The 21,622-nt window shown below is 44.3% G+C and overlaps 1 protein-coding gene across 1 annotated transcript; it reads left to right on the top strand.

Annotated features, from left to right (window-relative positions):
- The first annotated feature begins 11,842 nt into the window (after window positions 1-11,842).
- Window positions 11,843-18,900, top strand: GEM (GTP binding protein overexpressed in skeletal muscle). The gene is made up of 4 exons (XM_009891848.1): window positions 11,843-12,192; window positions 15,355-15,431; window positions 15,913-16,117; window positions 17,711-18,900. The coding sequence occupies exons 1-4, from the start codon at window positions 11,859-11,861 to the stop codon at window positions 17,986-17,988; spliced, it is 894 nt and encodes a 297-aa protein (XP_009890150.1). The 5' UTR covers window positions 11,843-11,858; the 3' UTR covers window positions 17,989-18,900.
- Window positions 18,901-21,622: the final 2,722 nt, after the last annotated feature.

Here is a 21,622-nt window from a genome sequence, read left to right on the forward strand (position 1 = left end):
GTGGAGCAGCAACTTCAGCAGGGGACTATTCTGCATGCAGCTGCACTGGCATGGTCTGGAGGTGAAATTTGAGTTTTGAGGCCAGGAACGGAGTGTTGCCACATACATTCAAGATGTGGAGCAACCCCATGAAATAACTCACTTCCTGCACATTGTGTGTTAAGAATTTGTCCTTTCACTTCCATGACTCTTTTAGTGCACTTTTCTAAAATTCAGGAACTTTTCACCTCACTGTGAACAGTACTTCCCGGTGTTCTTCAGAAATGGAAAATAAAATAATCTGAAAACCAGCTGCTTGCAAGCCAGGTATGACCTTCGCAGAAAGTTACATTTCATGTCTGATACCTCCAGAACTTGACTGCTTCCTGGCTAGGGAAGAAGTAGTCTCATTTCATCTCTCCTCTCATCATAGATAAAAAAGTTGTTAATGCAGGCTCTCTTCACCTCCACATCCTCTCCCAGTTATACAGACTTTGGGCCTGAAATTGATCAAATGCGTGGGTTCCCTGTTCTGCTGAATTTGAATAGAAATGGCGCACGAGTGTACATATTTGCTCCAGAGCCCCCAGCGTGAACAGGGAAGCTGATACTTCAGGTAGAGCTGCAAGTGTTTTGGAGTCCGGCAGAGCCAAGGTACCCATGGGGAAACTTCTGTTTTTTTCCAGAAAGCTGGAGAAAGGCTTCCCCTGCCTGTAGGCTAGGTAAAAATCCATGGTGAAGACTGTTACGTTACTGATGGTTGAGGAATGCTTTGGAAAGCTGAAGTGGTGGAGCTCTTAGATCTCTCCTAGTTGTTTTGGGCTGAAGAAGCTTGGCTCCTTAATGTGGTCACATTACTGTAAGCAGTATGAGACACTGGGAGCTGGGAGTCTAAGGACTTCTAAAGACAGCACTTTCCTGGGATGCCAGCAATATAAAAAACTGTAAATGACGCTCTGCAAATGTTATAACATCTTCAAATAAGGGACAGTGCTTGAACCTGCACAACCTCAAGAGGGCTATTCTGAGAGCAGGACACCTTTGTCTTTGTCTCTCTGTCTCTCAACCCCTCTTCCTCTCCTCCGTTTTTATTTTTTTACTCAGCTAGAAGGTTAACAACAAGTGGTATAAAACATGTAATGACAACATTAATCACATGGTTAATCAGAAAATAATCCAAAGGTGTTATTGAAGGCCTTCTGCAATGTGAGGGCAGACAGCAGGGGGAATCCGAGGTAGCCAAGGCAGTAGATGTGGTCTGTTCTTTGGGCGAAGTGTGAGAAGCATCCAGGCACCTGTGTTGTTTCTGGTTTGCTGAACCAGAAATGTGCAGGTATATGGGGCACAAGTTGTTCAACCCCTGTGGAACATGTGGACTTTCACTTCTGTTTTCCCTTTACATAATTTGGGCATGTTCTTTAAGTCTAACTTATGCTTAATTTCGACTTATTTTAAGGGAGATTTCTGATATATACAAGTGTGAGAGGAGAAGGAGACATTTCATAAAAGCAGATATTTGAAGAGGTTCAGGTAAGCTGTCAGACAGAGTTTTTCCATGTGATTCTCTAATGAAAGAACATTTTGTCCCTTAACGGTGCTGCTCATTTTAGCTTCATCTTTTCCTTAAGCTGCGAGTGAGGGAGAGCGCAGGAGGCAATTCAGCACCGAAGGCTACCTTAGCCGCTCTGCCGTCCCTTCTGAAGGAGCCCATTTCCCTCCACTGACTCACTGAGCCAACGTTGCCCTTGTGAATACCCTGCTAATGAGGCAAAGGGCTTCTGGAGGCAGCGTTATACCACCCAGCAGCCGTGATGTAATTGCCGGCAGCATAGTCTTGGGTCAGAAGTCGAACTGGATTGAGCTTGTAACTAGGAGATCAAAATATTTTCTCTGCCTTTTGCAATGGGATGTGTCCATATTGTTCCCCCTCATGTCTCTCTTTGTTCGCTCTGATATGTTTTATCTTCTCAGTCCGTGTTTGTAGTACATTGGGTCTTACTTTACAATGCAACAGGACTGTTTAAAATCCACCAGAGAGCGGGCAGCGCGACGGGGGGGAGAGCCTGGCTGTGCGGCCGGCTCACTCGCTCTGCTCCGTTGGCCAAATGGCGAGCTACATAGAACTGAGATTTGTAGAGCATCAACAATCAGATCTAGTTTATGAGTCATGCCAGAATTATGTTCCTTGAGCTTGTGACTTTGAATTAGCTATTTTTCTTTTAGCTTCTAAACCTGCCAGCCTGGCCATTGATTAAACTTCCAGCAACACAGAGGAATTATGAAAGCCAGGGCTGCAGCTACTTCCACAGGCTCGAGAAATCGAGGCTTTTTCCTACCAGTTGCTCTAATTTTATTCTTCACCGGAACAATGCATGTCTGAGCAGCTCACCTGAGAAAGTGCTTGAGGAACTGATGGACATTCCCTTTTCTAGCCAATCACATCTTCGAATCAGTAGCACGCTCAGTGTCCTTGGCTTCATGAGAACAAGTCCTCCCTTATTAATGCGAAACTTTAGTAGCTTTCAGTGTTGAAAATGCTCAGAAAGCATTCAATAATGTGTTAATTACCATGAAGAAGGAAAAGTATGTGTGACAAAGACCTTGCAGTCCACTGCTTCTGGAAAGGATGGTGCTGTCCCATACATTATCAGAGAGATGTACATTTTGCAGATGCATGATTTGCACTGGAGGCAACGCAGTGAAAGTATTAAAGGTTCTGCCAGCCATCAAAATTGTTGATTTTAGTTATTAACGATGGCTTTTTTATTATGCCTAGCTCCTGTGTTTACTGCCTGCTTTCAAAATGAATAAATTTTATTAAAACAGGGAGAAAGCAAAAGGCGAATAAGTGGTGGTGGTAGGAGGTCATCCAGCAGCTTAAGCACGGACATACGTGCATGCATGTGTGTGTCCCAGCTAGAGGGCTCGAGAAGAGCCTGCTCTAACTGCACCACCCCTTTCTGGCTCCTACAGGAACGTGAAAGCCTTCAGCGCCAAGGAACTGGCTTTGTGGAGTAAGATTGAAGCTGACAGCATTGTAACTGCTGGTATTTTATTGACTATGTTCCCTGAAAACCGTGCTGGCTGTGATCTCCCTTTTTTCAGGAGGCTGGCGGGATGCAGAAGGACGTGTCCGTGGTGGTGCAGAGTGATAGCATGCACTGGCTGGCAGAAGCAGGGCAGAAAACTCTCAGCCACCACAAGCCATGCTGCCGTATGTCAGAGGCTGTGGAGAAACAGCAGCTGGTGCTCAGTCAGTGCGGGTGGCAACAGAAGTAATTCCTCCCCAGGGGTGTCCCAGCAGCCACTGGGAAAAGACCCCTGTTGCGGTCCACACCAAACATGGCACATGTACTGTTTTGCAGCCTAGTTGCTTCTGCATTTGTACATCTCCTGTACTGAAGCAGGATAGTTTTATTCAGCGTTGCATATGTAATGATTACATCTTAAACCTTGTCTTATTGCCCGTCTAAAAAGGCACTGGTAAAAATTAGCCTTTAGGCTGTTGGTGATTTCTTCATTTCATTTGACTGCCAGTCTGGCTTTCAGACAGTGCAGTTTAAGGCTGGTGTTAGTGCAGAGAGACTCATCCCCATCCCTGTGTAGTCAGCGGGGAGAGAGGCATCTCCATGACTCAGGCAACCTGTGTTGGATGAATCACCCTGGAGCTGCCTGGTTAACGCTGTCTGCTTCCCTCTGGGAACAGAGGCAAGTGGTTTAAATGAGGTGAAGTGAATTCTACCTGCAGGGCCTGGCGCTCAGTTGTCCTGCCGTGAGCACAGTACAACAGAGATGAAGAATTAGATCTTCAAAAAGAAAATAAACAGCATATTTTCACTTACATGTTCATTTTCACGTCTTCCATTTTGGAAAAGTGGAAAGTACATGCTGAAAGACATGGGAGTAAAGCCGTGTAAATAAAAGAGGTGCCATTGTTCAATTAAATAGACATTAATTATGCCTGACCATGTAGAGCATCTCGCTCAAAGGTATTTTGTACAGCTCCAATCCGCTTAGAGCCTGACTCTGGAGAGAGCGTGTGTTTTGCTGATAAACATGAGCCTAGGAGCCAGAAAATCCAAACAAGGCGGTGAATCACTGAGCAATCGCATGAAACATCACTTTACTAGGTGCTGGTGGGGCGAGCGGGCAGCCGAGCACCGAACCAGGGGCACTGGATGGACCATACTGTAAACGGGGAAAGGCGAGAGCTGTTGACTCCCTCCGAGCAGACCATATTTAGCTGTGGCTTTGTTACTGTGAGTCGACCGTGCAGTAAAGAGAGAGCTGGGGAGGGGTGAGATACCCAGACGCCATACCCCAGCTGTGGCCTGATCTTCTTTTGGAAGAAGAGCATAGCTGGTTTAGCCACCATCATGCGTTGTGTGTTTTTACACGTCATCTTTCTCCTGGTGCAGATAAGAATAACAGCCCTACCGTGACCTCAACTGAAACCGGCCTGACTGAACTCAGCTGTGCCTCAGCCAACCCTCAACCACGTGCCACCACCTTTCCTCAAGGAGTGCACCAAGTGGGTGCTGGGGCCCTGATGGCACCCACAAACTGCCCATCACCTCAGGGCTTCCCGACCCTGCCCAGGACCCCATGACAGCCCCTGCCCCACAGGTGAGATTCCTCCACCCAGACAGTGAGCCCAAAACAGCCTTTAATGATGTGAAACCAGGGGGAGTTTTGCAAGCCGAGGTGAGATGGAGAGCTCAGCGGTGCTCCCTTCCCATCCCAGACAGGTTTGTCCTGCAGATAAATGCAATCAGGAGCTGAAAGTCAAGCTCTGGCCACCACGTGGCATATTTTTGAAGTAAATTTGCTTTCCTTGGTGGGATTTTGATGGCTTCTTCTTTGGTTTTTTTGTGTGTGTTGGAACAGTATAACCCAGCCCCCCTGAGTATTGTTGGTTACTGTTGGTTGCACTTGGTCTGAGTCTTGGGCACCACAGTAAAGAAGAAATTGCTTTTGGAGCAAAAGATCTTTCTGAAGATCGGGGCCCAGATTATCCTGCCAAAGTTTCTAATTCTGGATCTCCCTTCAACAGTTCTGAAGATTGGAGCCCAGATTATCCTGCCAAAGTTTCTAATCTAGGTGATGCAGAAGTTACCTATTGTTGAATTACCACCGTGATTTAGTGTTACAAAATCAAGTTATTGAAACCTGTGGATCCCACAGCTGCAAAGGAGACCGTGGCTCCCAAACCTGATTGCACTGAGGACTGTGATGTACTACGAAGATCCCAGCTGCAAAAAATGGCCTGTGCTGGTGCTATTTGTCTGAAGGTTTTTTTAGCTCAGTATTCGAAGAAATTTATGGCTAGCTCACATCCTACTATTATTAGTGTACTATTATTATTTTTTTTATTTGCATTGATTCCATTTGAAAAGCACATTTATTTATGTCATACATGACTTAATCCCGTTCCCTGGACAATTATCAGCATCATTCGTTAACGTCATTCAGTGCAAAGGTAGGAAATAGGTGGTCCTATTTCTAATTAACTCTTACTGAAATAATCCATTTTTGCCATTTGCTCTTTATCATTGTTCTTCTTTTTTTCCCCCCACAGCTGATAGTTGTTTTAATTGTTTTTCTTTTCAGTTAACTAGACTAAAAAGTAACTTATATTTTATTATGAAGTGAACTGCATTACTTCCTCTGGCTGCTTGTTTCTCACTCCCTGCTGAGTATTCAACTGTGTTGGTTTAAAGTGTTAATGGGAAAAATAGCTTTTGGACACCTATTACAGTCGCCAAGGCTCTGCAGTGCACAGTTATGGAGCGTGCCTTCCTTTTGGTACATCAGAATCCAGATTATCTGCACGTAATAGACTAATGAGGGGTTCTCTAATGAAGTAGCTGATTAAAGGCAATCCTATTCCCCGAGAGCTCTAATGCTGGCTTTTACTGCTATGTTGTACACAAGAAGTACAGATCAGTGCTTCTTCCCTATCCTTGTGCTCCGTCACCAAGGGATCGTGTTCTGCTTTCAGTGCTCAGTTACAAATTGTAAAAATGCTTCTGTGGTGTGGGAGAAAAGAAGATGGGACAAATTTGCTACCCTCTGAAAGCAGTTGCTGGGAATAGAATACCAAATCTCCTCCTCAGTGGCCTTTTTTAGATAGGGGAACACTTTCAGGTGTTCCTGACTGTTTCCATTTAAAAAAAAATCCAAGTTTTTTTTATTCCTTATTTCTGTGTGTCTTTCTCAGCCTTGTCCCCCACTTAAGACCCTCAGTAGTTCTCTTCAGGCATGTAATCCTTCGTTTTCCTACCTCATACCTCCCAATTTCAGAGTATTTTATCCCTGTTACCTTTTTCACTCAGCATGAAACTTCTTACCCAGTCATTGGGTGTGAAGCAGGAAAGGCAAAGGCAAAGCTGTGGGTGTGAGTTGGTGTAAAATAAGCTAATGGCCCCATGGTGACACTGGAGCATCTCCCCTAAGGCGTAGAGTAACAGCGGGTACCCCCGGTGTGCCCGGCACTATCCAGCCCAGAATTGTGTCTAGACCCAAATCCATTTCTGTCCATAGCCGATGCTATTGGTGGGGTTGAGAGATACCAAGGGCCAGCCAGGGCTGAGGGATGTGAGACAGAGCAAAATGTGAAATGCCGCAATGGTGTGGAGGAAAGGAAGGCGGTGGACTTCATTTGTTGCCTTTCACAGGCAACTCACTGGTGGGGAGCTGGTCCACTAAGTCAGGTCCTCCAAGGGGAAAAGTGAAGATGTGCTCTTCTGCTAAATGCATAGGAAGAAAGTGCACTTTCAGACATTCTGCATTCAATTTCTATTAAAATCAGTCTGAGTTTTGTTTTTTTCCTGCTTTTTTTGGGATCTTTTTCCCCCTTGCATTTCCCTCCCCCTCTGAGTTGCTTCAGGCCAATTCTACGCATGACCCTTATGCCAGAAGGTGATTTAAGACACTACTTTTGCCTTCATATACATAAATTCAAAATGGCTAATTAAGTGTCAGCTAAAAAGCACTGCTGTTTTATATCCAATGGAAAATTTCTGCCTAATTGCCCTGGGCATCACCTGGTCTAATCGTAACTGGCTGGAGAAGGATTGCAGAGCTGTTACTCTGCGATGTTTACTTCATCCTGGCTGCAAGGAGCATTCCTTTAAGACATGATTATTGAAGCAGAGAATGGATAAGATGAGCGAAAAGCAATCGCTCTGAGTTTTAATGTTGTACTAGGCAGTAACACCCAAGCACTCGTATGTGTTACGACAGCACCCGGCCTTGTGGTTTGTCTCTTCTTGTGCCCATGTCTCGGGCAGTTTGACTTGCCAAAGTGTTGACCAGCGAAGAGTGCAAGAAGGCTGAGCTGTCCAGGACTGCATCAGCTTCCATCGGTCTATGGGATTGTATTTAGAAATCCAAGCCTACAGTCAGCCCTACTGAGAAGGGCTCAGTTCATACGTTTCATTGATCAACCCGCTATTTTCCCTTGTAAATAAGTACCAGGAGGCTGAAACTCCTGCGCCTCTCTCCAGCTTTAAAATAAGTACGGAAAAGTTTTCCCCACAGATACAGTGATTGAAATTAACGAGTACTGAAGGCATTCCCTGAGCAACAAGAGCTCTTCATCATGCAGAGGTGGACAAGTAGTTCAGAATGGGGTCTGGAGAGTTAATTGTCCAGTTGGAAAACTTAAATAGCCTCAGAAGAGACAGTACAATGGCAAACACACGTACAAGTTTCCCAAGTGCGATCACTTCGTGCCACGGTTAGGACAACCCTTATGGATGGCTTTATAGAAGAGATATATTGTGTGGTCGCTGGAGAGCCGTGCTTTCTTTGTCTGCCTTGAATTTTATGAAGAGGATAAGGAAGATGATGTCTAGCAATTCCTGATCTAACACTAACCATAGCTAAACATAAAGGCTTTTCTGACTTTGGTTTATTTCTGCTGTCTATGCTTTCTACTATGATATACGTTAAACATTTGGGTGAGACATTAGAGCCTACAGTTCTGCTGAGATCAATCTGGCCATAAATCTCTCCAATCCCGTGGTGGACAGATTTTGCTCTTTTACTTGCAGTGACAAATTACAGACTACTTAAAGAGAGCTCAGTGAACCCGAGGTGCAGAACACAGTACTCCAGCCACCCACTCTCCTTCATGATTTCCAGCATGTTGCAAAAAAACCCGGAGCAACATCAGAAGAGGGACTGAGTGTGCCGACAGCAAAAGAGCAAAGTGCTCCTTGTTGCAAACCACTGGCCATGACATAAACCTTCCCCGACAGAGATGTTGTTTTATTTTGTGCAGTAAGCATTAACAGCAGCTCTGTACCTCCTACGCAGCGGGACGTGCCCCTGTGTGCACATCGGGATTATCACACAGCAGCAGAGATTTGGAGCATGCTGTGTAAGGGACGGGGTGAGGTGGAGATGCAGGACTTGGGGCCAGTTCAGCTGCTGCCAAGCAATGAAACACAGGTGAAGGAAAATCAGGACGTATTTTTGTCCAGTTCTCCATGGAATAATTTCCATGTACGTTAATGAGTGCATATTATTTTGGGAAATGCTCTTGGCTCTTTGAACTTGAGAATGGGTTCAGGAGGTCCCTGAAAATCCTCATGAAAGACACAGGATTGCAATAAAGCCAAAGGGGGAACAAAGCAAGCAGATTTCAATCAAAGAATTTTGTAAAGGTCTGTTTTTTCAGGGGAAAACCAATCAATTTTATAGTGGAGGAATGAGAAATAAGGGCTAGACAGCAATCATAGCAATAAATATTGTTTTCTGCATATCACCACTCCCTTTAATAAAGGTGTGTTGTCAGTTAAAGGCTTGCTCGCCCATAACTGAGAAGAATGGGCACAGGAAAAAACATATTCTTGCCCCTGCTCAGCAGCGAAATTGTTCAGACTTCCTACTTGTGGGATAAGAATTAGTCACCCGTTGTTCTCAGGGGCTGATAGAGTAACTAGGGGACTGTAAATATAAAGGAAATCTGTAGGAGCTTGATTTTGAGCTCATCATAGTTAATCCAGAATCTGGATAATTGAAGGCTGAATATAGAGTTTCCATACGCTTTTATATAACTTGTAGTACCCCTACTGAGTAGTTCTGTGAAAGTTTATTATTCTTTATCTGTTAATCAATAAATATTTTGCATATGTTGTTGGAAGTGTCATTCGGCGGAACACATTACAGGTTTGGATTTTCTTTCCTTCTGGCAAAATTTCCTCTGCCAATGAGTTATGAGATTATAAAAAATTAAGGAGTGGACCCTGTGTTTGTGGCAAGTACACTATATATTCATTTTTCCTAATGAACTGCAGACAGAATCAGCACTGTGCTACTCCGACTTTGTATGTCCTGATGCATCTTTGCCACCATCCAGCTGGAGTAACACTGAATTTGTAGTTGGATGTTTTTTCAAGCCCCTGTTAGTAAAGGGTTGCAGCAGAAGTGAGAGCTGATTATGAAGTTCAGAAAACTGGGTGCAGTTGCTTGGAGGCTGACAGAGAAAAACAGGATTGTATTTATTAGATTTTATTTTTTTTAAAAACCCCAACAGAATAATATTCCTAATTTTAGGATAATTCCAAAATAACATTCAGATATTTTATTCCAAAGAAATGTTTTGTCCAGCAGAGGGTTAAGTGCATTTTGCAGACAGACAACATAATACATGTACAGCATTTTATGCATTAATGAAACTTATGTAGTTTTTTAAACATCATTATCTTTGCTAACATTTGAATGAAAAACCGAGTGAGGTGAAACGGCATGTATTATTTTGGTTTTTTTCCACTTTCCTGTTTTCATCACGCAAGAACCAAATGTGTTTATTTTACTGGCAATATTAAGACAATCATATGATTTTGAGTAAGTCTTTCGAGATTGTTTGCAAGTTTTTGCTCTTCTGCATGTCTGCTTCCTCCCAGCTGGGGGCTGGCTGTTGTATGGAAAGGCCAACCACGTCACGGAAAAGCCCTGTCTCTGATCAGATGGGCTTAATATAAACCAGGTTTGCTGAGAAAGAATTAAAGAGGCGGCCCTAAAAGCAGGAGAGGATTTACTTCAGCCGAGCAGCTCAGCGTACCACAGCCCGTCGAGAGAGAAGGGCAGCGCGAGCAAAGGACCCGTCTGCCTGGAGGAGTCCGGCAGAAGTAAGGCAGTGTTGATTCGGATGCAGTCTTTTACTGTAAACGCTAGAGACCCAGACAGCTAAATGCAGTACAGGGTTTGAATTTGGAAGGCAGCGTGTGTGACTCGTTCGGCTTTGTTTAATGAAGGATGATGAGTTGTTAGGGGCAAAATCGTAAAATGTTCGTGTTTGTGATGGTTTAGTGAATGACTGTTTATTGCAGGTTGTGAGTTGGGCTCCGTTGTTTGATGAACTGGAGCTGGCTTTTCTCATCTGTTTTTTTCAGTGGGGAAACTGCGAGGAAAACATGCATTTTAAAATTCAACCGCAGTAAATATTTCATTTTGTTCGTGAAGCAGCCTTGGTGCATGATTTCTAGTTTAGATATATCTCTTACTGACAAAGTTACTGGGACTAGGACCATGCAAATGATCTCATTTTGCCCCTAAGTACTGTGCATCACAGAGAAAATATTGCGTATGTGGTAATAAGTTCAGTTAGAGTGTGCTTTTGCTGTATATTTGTCCTATGTCCTGCTGTGCTTTTATTCACAGAAGTCTTCAGACAGTTTTATGTGAAGAGGAATAGCAATTTGTACGTGTTGTTTTGATGCTTTGCTGTACGTTTTTTTGTTTTCTACCTATTATTCAGGTTGGAAAATGGTTGGGTGCCTTTTACGGACAATTATCCTATTGACTAATATGAAGACAAGAGCCAAGAAACATCAGATATATGGCAAAAAGCAAAATGTCTAAATAACTGTCACTTTGGGAACTGGAATGCATCAAAGTAACTTTCCTAAAAATGGTAGCTCTTGGCCCGTGAGAATGACATCACTGTCCTCTGCCTCCAAGCAAGGCAAAATAGAGTTTGCTGAGTAAAATGTAATTAAAAGCCATGCTTAGATAAGAAGAGTGAACCTATCTAGCTGATTGTGCAGTAAATTAAGTTGTTGATTTAATATCTATAAATTTATGAGCTTTTTTCCCAGCGCTACCTCTTGTAGCGGCTAGAACCTGTACCACCTCAGAAAAGCTGTTGGACCTGTGTCCTCCCTCTTACCAACCACTGCCTGAAGCAGAGTCGTTCTTTGTTTTCCCGGCTGCAGACAAGACCCAAATCCACCCCATCATAACAAGACTTGCTTGAATGGTTCTTTTCTTATACCAGGGTTGTCTAAGGATGCAGCGAGTGATTCTTATTGCTTTCCCAAAAGTTTCAGCACTTAACTGGGACAAGGTGAAAGATGCTGTACACTCAGCTGCACTGGGAGTTGGAGGCAACTGGGACCGGTGCCTCTGTTTGCCCCCAGTTAAGCACAAAGGATGGGGAGCAGTACCCATAGGTACTGCCTGTACCACAGGCTGCCTCTCAGCAGGGATGCAGCTCCCGTATAAGACAGCTCTGGTGAACACTGCCCCTTTCTTTTCCTCCTGGGACACTGCAGTGCCTCATCCTCTCCCGGGCTGGGCTGCACCTAGCACAGCTGTGAACTCGTAAAGGCTAAACAAAGACAGGATTTAACATGTGAGGATGGTATCATCCCTAGGAAAAAGCCTCTGACTCACTAACTAGAAATATTTATTTGTGTACCAACTACAACTCTGAAAGAGTGCAGAAAGTCTCATTTTTCTTTTGTCGTATACTAGATTCCTATAGAAGAGCAGGATGTGCTGCCTTGAAGTTAATGAGAGCATTAATGTGTTCCTAAATGCTTTGGGAGTAACCCCTGTGATTTCCCTATTTCTCACCAGGATAAAGAATGACCCTCAACAACGTTACCATGCGTCGCACCCACAACAGCAGCCTGCAGCAGCAGCAGCAGCGATGGAGCATCCCTGCTGATGGAAAGAATCTGCTGGTCCAGAAAGACTCCAATGAATACAACCCGCAGAAGCGATACACCATCAGTCCTGATGAATACTACAGAAGGAGCTGGTCCTCGGAGTCGTCTGACTCCGTCATCTCCTCTGAGTCCGGCAGCAATTGCTACCGGGTGGTGCTGATCGGGGAGCACGGTGTAGGCAAGTCCTCGTTAGCCAACATCTTTGCGGGGGTGCATGACAGCATCGACAGCGACTGTGAGGTGCTGGGAGGTAGGTTGTTATGCCCCAGGGTGTCTGTGCTTGCTTGCAGTCAGTCCTGCCAGTAGTAATTGGCACAGAAAATCAGAGAGGTCATTTAATCAAAAATGGAGGTAATAAATATTTGGGTCTGATCATCAAAACTAATTCAACACATGCATCTCTCTTAAGAGAACAAGAAAGCAAATAAAATGAGTAAGATACTCACCAACAATGATTGAAAGTCTCTGAAAGAGAACAATTTGGATTCTCATGCTATTTCATGCCAAAATACTTGTTGGAAGCTGCCTTATTCCTGCCTGTGATGATGCTACACAGGAGGCCGGTTCAGCTTTCATGCTGGTCCAACATTTGTGTTGCCGCTGGCTCCATGGGGCTGACTCCAGCTTTCTGTGGGGGAGAGAAAACAACTGCAGGTCCTCATGGTCTACGAGAATGAAATGCTCAGACATAATATATAAAGAAAAAGCCACTGCTGAGTCCTTCAATCAGCTCCAAAATGTTTGCCATTAGAAGTCATCTCAGCCTTTCTGTATAAACGCATTACTTCAGCGTAGGCGGTACAGAGTTTGAGTAAAATGTATTTCCTTGCCCAGCATGAGTTCCCTGAGAAGAAAAACAAAAAAAAAAAATAGTCCTTCAGCAGTGTAGAAAAATTCCTATTGCCCAAACATGGGGAAAAGGCACAAGCTGTAGGTGCTTCTTTAATGCTTCCTCCTTGCTATCCTCCTCTGCTTTCTTTCGGATTGCAAAGTGGTCAAAGTGACCCTAAAGATCACTTCCATGCAGAAGGTGAAGCTGTGGCACCGAGCCCTGAGCTGTATTGTGTGTGAGGTGTAGATGTGGAAGGGTTGTGCTGCAACAGAAATCCACTGTGGCTCTAAGGAGACAGATGCTGTCACCTTCAGAGGACATGCAGTTGCAGACTGGTTTTGCTCGCAGTGTGCAGGACTCTCCTCGTCTCTCCCGTACCCCTTCCCTCTCCTGCTTGCACTCCCTCGGTGCCACCGCTAAGCACAGGGAGTTTCTGGGCATCTCTTCCAGTCCTCAGTGATGCACAGGCAGGAGAGCTTTTGGTGTCTGTACCTCTCCAGTTAGGAGAGGTGTTACCCAGGGTTTAACACAGCCCAGCACTGGGAAGGTTGGAGCCACATTTTCCTTGCTTGCTGTCACAGACTGGGGGCACAGATCTTTGTGCCTCTGGAGTGTTTGACATTCCCCACGGTGCAGTTGCTCTGAATCAGTTATTCAGGTGTGCTTTGTCTTCAGCTTCTACCACTGACTTTTCCTGTAATCCCACCAGCTCCTCAGCCTGGAGTATCTCTGATAAAAGGTTTCCTAGTGATACGCCAGCGAACTAGAGTTGGGCAAGAACTAGAACTTGGGCAAGCAGTCAGAAAACGCAGCTGATCTGCTTTGCACACCCCAGTCAGATAGTTTTCTTCTCCTCCATGCAAAGCCGTATGGTTTCCTCTCTCATTCGCACTCCCAGCAGTATTGCTTGGAGTGTAGCAGTGACAGATTTTTCAAGGCCAGCTCTACTGAGGCACTGAAAAACTCGCTGTTGTTATATCTCTCCTTTTTTAGTGTCAGCTTTGAAATAAGCATGAGATGAACTAATTGCTCGCTTTTAGGGCGCTTTGTATCCTATGGAAGTTCCTTAGGATTGACCAAGGTGCAAATCAGTGCTGCATATGACCATTTGGGCATAATATTTTCGAGGAGTGTGACTACATATTTGTAGCCTCTCCATGTGCAACAGAGGGGAGAAGCAATCCTCTGGGTGTTGTCCTCTGGTGTATATGGAGCTTGTTCCTGCACAGATGCTTGGTCAGTTGAAGAAACTATTCTCCAAACTTTAGCTTGCAAACTGGAAATTTTAATCACAAGAGAGAATGGTTTCAGGGTAGCCAACTCACAGAGGGGATACAACTGCTTTTATGGACTGGCTTTACTACTGATTGTAAGATCAATCTAACTTGTGAACACAAGTGTCGTGCTATTGGGCCTGAAAGCAAAACTACTCCTCTTGAGTAGCTTTGCCTTTTTCATTTTAAGCTGCATCAAGCCTGTCCTCTTCTTTATTTTATTTTAAATGTGAAATATTTGGGTCTCATTCCTTTGCATGGATGTAGATTCCTGGCTTGAAGGAAAGGCTCTGATTACAATTTAGGGGGAAGTTCACTCCATTAATGCCCAACAGAAATTTTATGAGGCAAGGGTTAAGACACAGGTCTGCCTACAAGCGTGGTTGGGACAGACCCCTTAAACACTGCAGTGAGAGGGATGGTTTGCTCAGAAGCCCAAAGCCTGGCATTTTTCACTGACCAGCAACGCAAGACTAGAGATGGGTCCATACCCTGTATTGCTCATCCAAATGTTCCCAGGTTTGGGGGAAAGAAAGAAGAGTAGTATTTGAAGCAGAAGCTAGACTGAGATTTCACAGCAAGGGTTGATAGAAGTTAGGAGTGGGAACAGCTCCCCCAGATCTAAACAGAACTTTGTCACATGGCGTTTATAATCTAGGTATGAATTTTTGTGGCCTCAGTACAAAATAACTGAACTTCTGTGGTTTGTTGATTCCTTTGCTTTTTGACATCAAAGATAGAGTGGCAAGCCACAAAATGGGAGAGAACTAGGACACATCAGAAGTCTCAGCCTCTCTAAAACTCACCAGCTCTTGTCTCACAAAGCCCTGTCCTCATCGCTTGGTAGCCCGTTAGCTGTACTGCTCTCAGCAGCAGTGACTGTTCACCCGTAAACTGTCCCTGCTAAAGCGAAAGCAAATATTTTCCATTACTCAGCCTCGCTGGACTCTGCTGCTCCCATGGGGCAAATGTTCAGCATTTGGTTATTTCTTCCACTGGTTCTATTTTCTCTCTCCCACATAAGATAAAGAGAATATCAGCCAAAATAATGAACATTTCGTTTCCTGATCTTTCAGCCTCCTTCATATATCATGGAAAGTAAGACAACCAGTAATGAACAGGGGGCAGGTTCAGTGCTGATGGAAATGGGGAAAGAACTGAATGTGAGCCAGCATTAAATTTGGCTCAATAACTTGAACTGTGAACAAATTATACATATTCAACTACTTTCTTTTTTTTTTTTTTTTTGTAATGTACATGATGCCACAAAATAATATATTACTAACATTTCTGATTTTCTTTCCAGAAGACACATATGAAAGAACTCTGATGGTGGATGGGGAAAGTGCAACCATTATACTGCTAGACATGTGGGATAATAAGGTACTTTAATTTGTTTTAATTAAATGCCAAAAGAAAAGTGCATATGAGTGACTGCTAATATCAAAAGTAGGTATCTTTTGGGAAAGAAAATAGATGTTTTCCATACTTCAACATTAGGGAAAATATGGGATTAACCCCACCCCACACCAAGCCAAGCATGCCTGACAGCTCTGCAGTGTGAGCCTGAGAAGCACAAGCCTTCTTTATTTTTTTAATGATAAAACAAAACTTTCAAGCCATTTTCCAGATCATGTTCATTCCAGTCTAAAGCCAGCACAATGAATTATTTGAGGCAAGTTTTGCCCTCCTTTGTGGTGAAGTATTCATACCATCACCGCATTGGAATTACTTTTAGTATAACTGTGATTCAAACTGTACCCATTACAGTTACCGCAGGAATGTATTTGGATTCTCTAATGTTATACTTTCTAAGTAAAATCTGCTCTGGGCATAACGATGTCTGACCGCTTCATTTGAACAGCGTGAGGGAGAATGGATTCGAGACCACTGCATGCAAGTGGGAGACGCATATTTGATTGTCTACTCCATCACTGACCGAGCGAGCTTTGAGAAGGCCTCGGAACTCAGAATACAGCTCCGCAGGGCACGCCAGAAAGAAGACATCCCTATTATTTTGGTTGGCAACAAAAGTGACCTTGTCAGGTGCCGTGAAGTTTCAGTGGCAGGTAAGGAAAATGATGAGAATAAAAATGAGGTAAACATCAAGAGTCACCTAGTAGCTTTGGAACAAAATGGGGAGCTCTGGCTGAGGGAGTACACTGTGATCAGGACTGGGCAATAAAAGAGCAATAAAACAGCAGAGGGCTGGAACAGAGGGCAGAGGAGTGGGAGGGGTCTGCCAGGTCCTTAAGCCTCCCTTGGTAATGCTGTTACATGTCAGATAATCCCTTTCCTAAATTTGTTAAGTACCATCATAAAGGCATCTTGAATTTCTTCCCCTCCAGCTCCTAGTGCAAGGCCACTGTAGTATGTGATATCTCTGACAGCTGGAAACCCTTCGGGCTTCCAATATGTGCTTATGCATAACATGTTTAGCACCCTTTATTCAGCCGCCGAAGATTATCTCTTCTTTTAACCAGTTCTCTGTCCTTCCTTATGACTTAAAATTCCCTCTCACCCTTTGTAGTCTGGGCAGGAACTGTGCACCTTTCAGGAGAGGTCTCCTTGCTGCCTTGCTTTGGGATGCTGAAACAGCCCTCACTGCTGCATACAAAAGAATAACCAACCTGTGCCACTCTCCTAAAGCTCGGGGAGCCCTAAGCCCATAAATAGGAATAGAGAGACTGCTGGGAAAGCTGCTGCCGGCTCCCAAGGTCTGCAGTCAGTAATATCTCTTCTTGGAGAGTTTTCCCTCAGGTTTAGGTGACGCAACATAACATGCAGCAATGCATTAGATGATCTCATCTTGGCCCATCAGAAACGTGTGTTCCTCCACTCCACATTTTCTTCATTCTGCTGCCATTCTTCTCTTATATTTCCCAGTTGATCTAGATGTTTTTTTCCACTGGGGATGTGCGTGGCTCCTCTGGCCCCTGTCACAGTTGCCCCAGTTGAAGTGCTGAAAAATCTTTTGAAAGTTGGCTGGTGCATTCATGTCATTTTAGTCATCTTGGTGATGAGTTCACAGCAAGCCAGAAGACAGAATAAATTGGCTTGTGTGTGAAAGACAGCTGTCAAGTTTTAGCTTAGGTTCATGTAATTAAGGATAAGAACTATGATTTCAGATGTACCTCTGAAGCCATAGGCATAGTTCTGCCTTTATTTAAGGGTTTTGAACATGTGTCTGTTCACACCAAAGCTGCTACTGTCCCAAGACCCTGGTTTACACCCATGACCCTCAGAGGAGGATGGGCTCTGCCTCCTGTGGGAACAACAGCTGTGCTGTGTGCATGGAGGGTGCTGTCATCAGCCTTTAATGCGACTTGAGGGAGTCTACACGTAAGATGACCAGGTGGTTTTGAGTCATGGCTGACCTCTCAGCCTTCGTTGCCTCATTGTGAGTCGGTCAGCCTCAGCTCCGTTCACAGCCGATGGCAGGGACTGGGCTTCCCCCCCTCGTTGGGCAGGGAGTGTGACACAGAGCAGATGAATCATAGGCTAGCAGGCGGCATCGGGTGATTAAGGACTTATCCGTGCCTATATTAGGCTTGAGGAACTCCCCCGGTGGTGCTGGCTCCCCAGAACGTGGTAGCCTGAGGCCACTTTTCTTCCCCCCTGCTCATGATGCCCCATGACATGTCCACCTTGCAATTTTGCAGAGGGACGAGCTTGCGCCGTCGTGTTTGACTGCAAGTTCATCGAGACATCAGCAGCTGTGCAGCACAACGTGAAAGAGCTGTTTGAAGGCATCGTGCGGCAAGTCCGGCTCCGGAGGGACAGCAAGGAAAAGAACGAGAAGCGGCTGGCATACCAGAAACGGAGAGAGAGCATCCCGAAAAAAGCCAGGAGGTTTTGGGGCAAAATAGTTGCCAAGAACAACAAGAACATGGCCTTCAAACTCAAGTCCAAGTCTTGCCATGACTTATCGGTACTTTAAGAACGCTGGACTCTGCCAGAGCTTGTGGCATTTTGTGGACATTGTCTAACTATGTCGTGGGACAATCAATCAATCTATATTAGATTGGGCTATCAAAGTGACTTAGGTTCACAGTTGTGATTGTGATGATACGTGCTGGCATAAGAACAGCACAGTGCATGGAAATATCTCTCTTTCTTTTTTTTTTTTGTTGGTAGTTTTAAAAGAAAAGTATAGTCCAGAATGGCCCAAAGTTAAGCTGGGAAGTGTTCTGGAATATACCTCTTGTTTTTCCTCTCACCTTCGGATAATAGTGTAAGAACCTCAAACTGTCATGACTTGGGAAATGAATACTACACTCTTTATTCTTTCTCCTTGTTATTATTATTTCTTTTTTAAAACTGTCAAGAATTGATGAACAGACTGGGGAATGGTCCCTTGCCAGTTGGCTGGTCAGGCTTGAGCACCCACAGCTGAAAAATCTGCGTTTTTGTAGAATAGCCACCAAGACACTTTTTTAAAATTTTATTTCAATGATTGGTTTTAATGAGTTTACACATCTCTTACTTTGAAAATATTTAAAGGAAAAAACCTATAATCAAGCAAATTTTCCTCTCATATTTTCATATTATGGGACTGTTTAAGAATCATAGTAAAATTAAAATTAAAGTGCAAGTTGTATCAAAGTGCATCAAGTGCAAGATGCCAAACCTTTATAAATCACCTGAGCTTTTTTTAAGACACCACATGGACTTCTTGTATCCAGCCTTGGCCTTTCTCTATGCCAGAGCTAAGCTGTATTTATTGTTGTGCAAAGTAACAAACATTTTAATGTTGAGGGGAAATGTATTTATTACCAAGTTTCTTAAGAGAATAATGTTAATTTTATTACTGTTTTCTATCTAATATCTTTTTTCAGATATGCAAGTTTTTACTTACATGCCTTGTAATAAAATAAATAAAATATATGACTGCCTTTGAGCCTCAGTGGGAAATCCCTAAGAATTTTTTCAAGTTGAGAAAATACTTTTGAATGCTGGACAAGATTGCTACATGACAAGTACAGTGAGGATTCCTTACGTCTCTGAATATGGGCTACTTAGCAACCTAGGATCACAAAGCAAGAATGCTTTGAGGCTCACTCGGAGCCTCAAAGCTATGAGTGTACAGTATCCCTCATGTGTAAATGTGGTTGTGGTGACAGAAATAAAAAAAAATCATTCTTAAAAAAGGTATTTGGCCCTTAGCCTGAAAACACTTTAGAAATGTAGATGAATACCCTTACCCCAATTTTGGAGAAGAAAAGAAGTGAAATGCTGCATTCAGGGACAGAAAGCAGGCTGGTGGCCTGCTTTCTGGTGGCCTCCTATGAGGAGAGGCTGAGAGAGTTGGGGTTGTTCAGCCTGGAGAAGAGAAGGCTTCGGGGAGACCTTATTGCAGCCTTTCAGTACCCAAAGGTGGCCTACAGGAAAGCTGGGGAGAGACTTTTTACAAGGGCATGTAGTGATAGGATGAGGGGGAATGGCTTCAAACTGGAAGAGGGCAGATTTAGACTACATATTAGGAAGAAATTTTTCACTGTGGTAAGGCACTGGAACAGATAGCCCAGAGAAGCTGTGGAAGTTCTGTCCCTGGAGGTGTTCAAGGCCAGGCTGGATGGGGCTTTGAGCAACCTGGTCTAGTGGGAGGTGTCCCTGCCCATGGCAGGGGGTGTGATCTTCAAGGTCCCTTCCAACCTCGACCATTCTATGATCCTACATTTTGGGCATAATTGTAGTTTTTTTCTCCTGTTTTTTGTGGGCACACTGCAGAGTTCAAGGTAGAGGTACAGTTGTTACATTTTGCCTGCAGATGGCTCAGAAAAGCCAAATCTCCAGCCTGGCAGCTCATCTTCCTTGATGATGAAGGCAACAAAATGTGACACTAAAAAGGTGAGAACTGGGTTCCCCATCTTGGGCTGCGCAGCTTTCATGCACCACATGCTCTGGAAAGGAGCGAGCTTGCTGAGTGTTTGCCCAAAACTGCCTCTGTTGAGGGGATTTTTAGCAGTTCTCTAGGGGTAAAGTATCACAGAATCACAGAATCTCCTAGATTGGAAAAGATCCATAAGATCATCTGGTCCAATCACTAACCTAACACTCACAAGCCCACCACTAAACCATGTCCCTAAGCACTATATCTACATGACCCTTAAATACCTCCAGGGATGGGGACTCCACCACTGCCCTGGGTAATGTGTTCCAATGCCTCATGACCCTTTCAGTAAAGAAATTCTTCCTAATATCCAATCTAAACTTCCCTTAGCATAACTTGAAGCCATTTCCTCTTGTTCTGTCACCTGTTACTTGACAGAACAGGTTGACTCCCACCTCTCTGCAACCTCCTTTCAGGTAGTTGTAGAGAGCGATAAGGTCTCCCCTCAGCCCCTTTTTCTCCAGGCTAAACCACCCCAGTTCCCTCAGCTGCTCCTCATAGGACTTGCGGTCCAGACCCCTCACCAGCTTCGTTGCCCTTCTCTGGACATGGTCCAGCCACTATTCCTGATACAGGCCAGGATGCCGTTGGCCTTTTTGGCCACCTGGGCACACTACTGACTCATGTTCAGCTGGCTATCAACCAACACCCCCAGGTTCCTCTCTGCTGAGCAGCCTTCCAGCCACTCTTCCCCAAGCCTGTAGTGTTGGTGAGGGTTGTTGTGGCCAAAGTGTAAGACCCAGCATTTGGCCTTATTGAAACTCATACAGTTTGCCTTGGCCCATCGATTTAGTCTGTCTAAATCCCTCTGCAGAGCCTCCCTACCCTCAGGCAGATCAGCACTTCCACCCAGGTCAGTGTCATCTGCAAACTTACTGAGGGTGCACTCGATCCTCTCATCCGGATCATTGATAAAGATGTTAAACAGGACTGGCCACAGTACTGGGCGCTGGGGGACACCACTTGTGACCGGCTGCCACCTGGAATTAACTCTGTTCACCACCACTCTCTGGGCCCAGCCTTCCAGCCAGTTTTTTACCCAGCAAAGTGTATGCCCATCCTAGCCATGAGCAGCCAGTTTCTCCAGGAGAACTCTGTGCGAAACGGTGTCTAAGGCTTTACTAAAGTCCAGATAGATCATGTTGCAGGATGACTCTGTGCTTGTGCAGTATTCAGATCTCCCTGGAAGGGAAATTCTCATCTAGAATAAACTGCTGGCAAGAACAGAAAACATTTTGAATAGAGCACAGACAAGATCCCTGTCACTGGATTTTGAATGAATGCTTTTGAGTTGTCAGCATGCAACTTAAGGTTGACCCAGAACAGTCTAGAGAGTGATATTCACTCTGATACTAGTTTTCAGAACTTTAAACTCTCATAACCTTTCCCCCATTCAAGAATGGAAAAAAAATCACACAAATTAAACACATTTTTACGATTATTTTTGAGAACTGCAAGTATAGGTGAACACGACCAGCACATTTCCTTGGTTTGTTCTGTATCTGTCAAGCTATGGATCCAAAAAATCTAAACCAAGCAGGTTTTGAAGCAATATAAAATGTCCATGTTGATCATACAGCCTTTAAGGGTAACAGCCATCCATGTTCACAGCACCACTGGATGCATAGATGGGGTAATTAACATTTGGAGTTACCTAGTAAGGTTTCATGCCCTCAGTTGT

Source organism: Charadrius vociferus, unplaced genomic scaffold (genome assembly GCF_000708025.1).
Source record: "Charadrius vociferus isolate BGI_N301 unplaced genomic scaffold, ASM70802v2 scaffold15, whole genome shotgun sequence".
In the NCBI taxonomy this organism is placed as follows: Eukaryota; Metazoa; Chordata; class Aves; order Charadriiformes; family Charadriidae; genus Charadrius; species Charadrius vociferus.

Coding starts and splice junctions, on each gene's coding strand:
- GEM (XM_009891848.1), top strand. CDS start 11,859: ATGACCCTCAACAACGTTACCATGCGTCGCACCCACAACAGCAGCCTG. Junction 15,432..15,912: donor TAGACATGTGGGATAATAAG/GTACTTTAATTT, acceptor TCATTTGAACAG/CGTGAGGGAGAATGGATTCG. Junction 16,118..17,710: donor CCGTGAAGTTTCAGTGGCAG/GTAAGGAAAATG, acceptor GCAATTTTGCAG/AGGGACGAGCTTGCGCCGTC.